Source organism: Phaseolus vulgaris, chromosome 4 (assembly GCF_051622355.1).
Source record: "Phaseolus vulgaris cultivar YP4 chromosome 4, ASM5162235v1, whole genome shotgun sequence".
In the NCBI taxonomy this organism is placed as follows: Eukaryota; Viridiplantae; Streptophyta; class Magnoliopsida; order Fabales; family Fabaceae; genus Phaseolus; species Phaseolus vulgaris.
Genome location: NC_143501.1, coordinates 31,228,593 through 31,234,472, shown reverse-complemented (window position 1 = coordinate 31,234,472; position 5,880 = coordinate 31,228,593). Strand labels below are relative to the sequence as shown.

At 35.2% G+C, this 5,880-nt stretch overlaps 1 protein-coding gene across 1 annotated transcript; it reads right to left on the bottom strand.

Annotated features, from left to right (window-relative positions):
• Positions 1–1,586: 1,586 nt before the first annotated feature.
• Positions 1,587–5,130, bottom strand: LOC137837359 (receptor-like protein EIX2). The gene has a single exon (XM_068646337.2). The coding sequence runs from the start codon at positions 5,128–5,130 to the stop codon at positions 1,738–1,740; it is 3,393 nt and encodes a 1,130-aa protein (XP_068502438.1). The 3' UTR covers positions 1,587–1,737.
• Positions 5,131–5,880: the final 750 nt, after the last annotated feature.

The following is a 5,880-nucleotide window of genomic DNA, read 5'->3' as shown; positions in this document are numbered from 1 at the left end:
AAAATCACTGCCAGATTACCGTATTTTTTTCGGCAGGAATGTACACTTTTTTTATTTTATTTATCATTTTTTGTGTACTTCATATTTTTGAATGATTCTTTTTTCTATTCTTTTCTAACACTTTCAATATCTCAAATCCAGAATTTCAGAATTTTACAGTACGTAAATCAATTGCAATAAGGAAAAACAGTAAGCACTTTTTTTCAGAAACAGAGGAATCCTAATAGGAATAAAAAAACAGGATGATGAACTAGCAAAGACATAATAGAAAATGATGTATTGGAACTTGTATAGGTCTAGAATACAAGTATGAACTCAATGCTAAAAAGAAAATGCTCAAAGGATCAACATCAATTCAGAAAAAATATATGACACCAAAGCAAGAAACAATCAAAACAATAAAAGTACTACTAGAAGTAATGACATATATGGAATAACATGACTAAGACAAAACTTAACAAGATTCAAAAATTAAAAGACACAACACAAATTGTAACAAGTGGAAGGAAGCTTAAGGTAAACTCTAGGAAGGATAATGCCATTCCAAAAGAGCAACCATACTCATAAGAATTATGAGTGCCATAAACCTTTCCACAAACACTTGGAGCAAAAGAAAAACAGCAAGAATACTCAATTAAAATTCTAAAACAGAAACTTAAATTGCAAGAAAAATTAAAGAGCTCTTGAAATAAAGTGCACACAACTCAACAATTAAACAAGAATGAACCTAAGACTCATGATACCACATGATGTGATTCCAATAGCCACATAGAACAAGATTCTTGACACTTTGAGGAATCACCTTGAGCTGGAAAATATAGAGGCACTTTCTTAGAAGTTGGATCATGGTTCTAAAATCAAGAACTCACCAATAACAAGTACGAAATCCCAAACTCATTTGGATGAACCAAATATTGTCAAATTGAATCAACAAAGGAGAAGGAAAAGAAGAAACCGAACAGAATTGAACTTAAAACAAAAGTACCGAACAGAAATTAAGAAGCAAACAGAAAATAGGTGCTGGAAAATTAAAGGAACCGAAACAACTACAACTCAAAACTCAAAGCTACATGAACAAATTGAAGAAGAAGAAAGGAAGGAGAAGAGAATGCTCATGAAGATGGAAGATAGGTTGGATGATCACGCCACTAGAAGTATGGATGCTCCTAGATGAGTGTGGAAGCCGCCACTTGAGGAAACCATGGTCCTTCAAGATAAGACTAGAGAAGAAGCTCAAAGCTCTCCAAATGCTCACTCCAATTTTGAGTATAGTTTCTTTAGATAAAATTCAAATCTGAATTTTACAAAGGAAACACCTCTATTTATAGCCTAAGGTGCTGAAAAATAGGTGGGAAATTTCAAATAAACTCATTTGAAATTCCCACCAAAAACAAGTCACATGGGAGGTGTGACCTTTTTCTACTATGACACCTCCCAAAAACTACACCTACACCTATCTACTAATACACCCCCCTAAAGGTCCTATTTAAAACCTAAAAGATGCTATAACAAAAGAGGTTTCTAAGGTTTCCCTCTAAGCACCTTCAACTAAAGACACTACAAAAAGAGAAAATAAATGTCCTCTTGCTCCCAAGGCTTTGAACATGCTTCTTGTAATCCTTTGAGGTGGACTTTGACCTCCATGGGCATCCTCCATTTGTGCCTCCACCTCTTCTTGAGCTTGATGAGTGGCCTCCATGTTCTCTTGGGCTTGATCTCCATCAAATCATGTACCTGCTAATCTTTCAGCCACCTTTGACATTTTGTTCTGTTCACTGCAACCATTAGAAGTAGATACTCTATAAGTCTGTTCAAGAACCTTACATAAGCAATTCTCCATGGTTGCCAAAGTAGTAATGGCCCTAATAAGCCCCAAAAGCCTGTGAAGAAACCTAGCCCCAAGCTCATGTATAATGCTCCGTAGAAAACTGAATTATCATCTTCATCATGGACTTCTAGTCCTTCAAACTTTATCACTGTCTCGTCTTCAGGACAACTTTTTTCAAGCGGTTTCCCACAAAGATCACTATTTCCTTCAAAACTAGAGGCATCAAAGGTTTGCAACTGACTTCCCCATGGAATTCTTCCAATGAGATTGTTGTTTGATAAGTCTAACATGGAAAGACGATAGATATTGGAAAGAGTAGAAGGAATTTGTCCAGAGAAATGATTTCTTGATAGGTCAAGGAAGTCCAATGAACTTAAATTTCCAATCTCGCAAGGAATTTGACCACTCAAATTGTTTCTTGATAAATTCAAAGAAACTAACCCCAGCAGGTATGTAATCTCTTTTGGCATTTCACCACTTAAACTGTTACTTGAGAGATCAATGTTCTTTAGAATCAATTCAGGATGTGTGAAGCTGCGTTCTACACCTTTCCACATCCATGTTATTCGAAGCGTATAATAACTGTCACATGAAAGATGATAAATATCAGAGTAAGTACCATTGAACCAATGCACACGACTTTCCATTTCAGCTCCGTTGATGCTATTTTCAGATAATGCAGTAAAATTGCTTAAGCAAGTTGGAATTCCTTGTGATAACTTATTCCTTGAAAGATCCAACAATTGAATACGCTTCAAATAGCATAGTTGAAGGGGAAGATTTCCAGAGAAGTGATTCCCTCGCATGATCAAGATTATTAATTGCTGCATGCTTTCTCCAATCCATGATGGTATTGGACCGGACAACATATTCTCACTCACATCCAACATAATTAAATTGTTGAAATTCCTCAAAAAGGAAGGCAATTCGCCCATTAAACTATTGTTTAGTAAAACCAAAGCTTCCAATTTAACAAGGGCTCCCATGGAGATAGGAATCTTTCCTGAAAATTGATTGCTACTTAAATCAAGATACAATAATCGATTTACAGATTTCCAGCAATCTGGAAGTTTCCCCTTTATTTGATTATATGATAAATCTAAAGTGGCCAAAGGTGCAGAAGCTGTGACGTTTCCACATAAGAAATCTGAAAATTTATTTGCAGAGAGTAACAGCTCTGAGGCTTGTAGAAAAAAGAATGGAACTGTTCCTTCAAATCTATTTGAATTTAAATTTATGGACGGTCTGTAAGAAAGCTTCAATGTCATGTCTGGAATTGAACCAATAAGATTATTGTGAGACATATTCAACTTGTTCATAATTTGCAACTTGTTCCAAAACCATTCCGGTACGAAATCATTCAGCTCATTATCAGATAAATCTAATTCGATTAAGTAATTTTGAGTTTGTAGCCAACTAGGAAAACTCGGTCCTAGTTTGCAAGATGCAAGACCCAAGTAACTTAATCGAAAAGGAGGAACCCAACCAGAGAAAAATTTTAGGGACAGAGAGTTGTGTGACAAGTATAAGTAATATAATTTGGAAAAATTAGAAAAATGAGATTCAGTGACATCACCCTCAAAAGAGTTCCGCTCCAACGATAAAACCTCCAGTCCAGATAGCAATCTGATGCTCTCAGGTATTTTGCCAGTAATTTGGTTATAAGATAAGTTCAATGCCCGAAATATGTGTCTGCTGCACCATGAAGAATTTTGAATGAAGCTCGGAAATGTGCCATTCAACTTATTATTCGAGAGGTCTAATATCTGTAATCTGCACATGCTCCCAAACAAAGACGGAACCTTGCCTTCTAGTTTGTTATCAGAGAGAGAAAGATATTGAAGAGAGTGCATCGCTTTCCCAAATTCATCTGGAATAGGACCTTCCAAAAAATTATAATGAAGGGGAAGGGTACGAAGATTGGCAGTGAAGTTAGAAAGCCAATGAAATATAGAGCATGATTTTAACAAGTTATGAGAGAGATTAAGGTAGAGAAGAAAAGACAAAGGATTCATTGTAGAACTAGATGAAATCAGGAAACTTCTATCTATAATACTGCAGTTTACAAGATGAAGCTCTTGCAGTTTGGAGCTGATATTAAAATTCCGTACAAACATTGATGATGCTAGATTATTATGAGAGAGGTCGAGGATCTTAAGAGACGGGAAACTTGGATATAGATTAGGTGACAAAACTATGTTATTGTCAGAAATGTAAAGCTCTTGAAGATGAAGGCTAAAGTTAAACAAGAGTTGAAGTGTTGATGATGTCAAAATATTAGAAGAGAGATCTAGGTTGGTAAGAGAAATGGAATTGTTGGAAGAGTGAGAATGGAACAAATGTTGAATATCATTATCCGAAAGATGACAATCAACTAGGCTCAGCTCTGTTAAGTTTGGAATGATTTTAGTGATACTTTGTAGCCAGTGGTGAGAGGAACTAAGAGTATGCAATGAACTCAGCTCAAGAATTGTTAAGGAATGGAGAGTAGACAGCCACTCCGCATCCTTAGCTTTTATATCAAAATTGCCACCCAGCCGAAGAGTATGCAAGAATGGAAGATTCCCTATGCGAAAAGGGATTGCTCCAGAAAGGGAATTTGAAACATAATTTTCCAGATGTCTTCTGTATACAAAAGTGTCACTTCCAAGACTGAGATGTTGTAGCTTTCTGAGATTCCCAATATGACATGGGATTTTTCCGGAAAGAAAAATTCCTCCCAGATCGAGATAGTGTAAGTGTTTGAGATTCCCTATCTGAATAGGTATTTCTCCCCAAAGAAAATTATCCCCAAGATCCAGATAGTGTAGTTGTGAGAGATTTCCAAGTGCAGAAGGAATCCTGCCCGCAAAATAAGAATTGGAGAGATCGAGATATCTCAAGTTAGTGAAGGAGCCTATGAACTCTGGGATGTAACTGAATACAAAATAATTATTGCTGAGATCCAAATGTTGCATATATGGTAAGTGAATCAATGAAGTGAGATTGACTGCATCTCTCAAATACTGTGTGTGGCCATATTTTCCATGAAGATCAAGTAGCTGTATGTGACCAGTTTGATGGTTGCAGTGAATGCCTTTCCATTTGCAGCAATCTGTATTGTTGTGATGGTCGGTCCAAGTTGACAGCATGCCAAAGTCATCTATGAGGCCTTGTTTGAAGCTGAGGAGTGCTTGCCTCTCCCTCTCTATGCACTTTGTTTCACCACTTTCGCTTGAATTGTTGAATGTCACAGTAAGTCCTGAGGTAAGCAAAGAAAGGACGAAAAGAACATAAAATGTTTTGAGAAAATAAGCACTCATTATAGTTTTTCTGATTTCAGATCATCTGAAGAAAGAGGAGAGTAAACAATAGTAGTATATTGCAAATGATTAAGTTTTTTTTCTCTTTTACTCGGTGGCATCATTTATTTTCAAAATAACCTTAAACTATTAATTTTTGTATTTGAATCCATTTGAAAGGTTAGAAAAATGAAGCCTGTTAGACACTTGAAAATGAAATTGGTCGAAAGACCTTAAGATATGTCCTAATCAAATCCAATTTATGGGATAGAAAAATTAAGCATGTTAGACATTTCAAAGAATAGAGTGAGACTAGTCCAAAAAGTCCTTAAACTATTAATTGTTATATTTGAATGCATTTAATGGTTAGAAAGATTAAGCATATTTGATATTGAAAAGAAGAAAATGAATTTTTTCCAAAGAACTTTGAGGATTGTACTATTCGAATATATTTAACTATTATGTAATTAAACACTGCGAAAAAGATCAAGAATGAAACTTATCCAAAATTTTAAAGCTAATTTGTTGTTAATTAAATCAAATTGGTAATTACAGTTGAAAAAATCATAACTAATTCTCTTTTGTAGATACAAAATAAGCACTTGCGAAAGCAATAATCAGACAAAAGAAATTAGAGCAAAATAGAATAATGATGTGGGAAAACCTCCTCAACTTTAAGAAGTAAAAACTTACGGAACCTAGTCCAGAAAATGTCTATAATATGAAAGTATGATTACAATATTTATTTCTCTCACTATATGAGGGTAACAC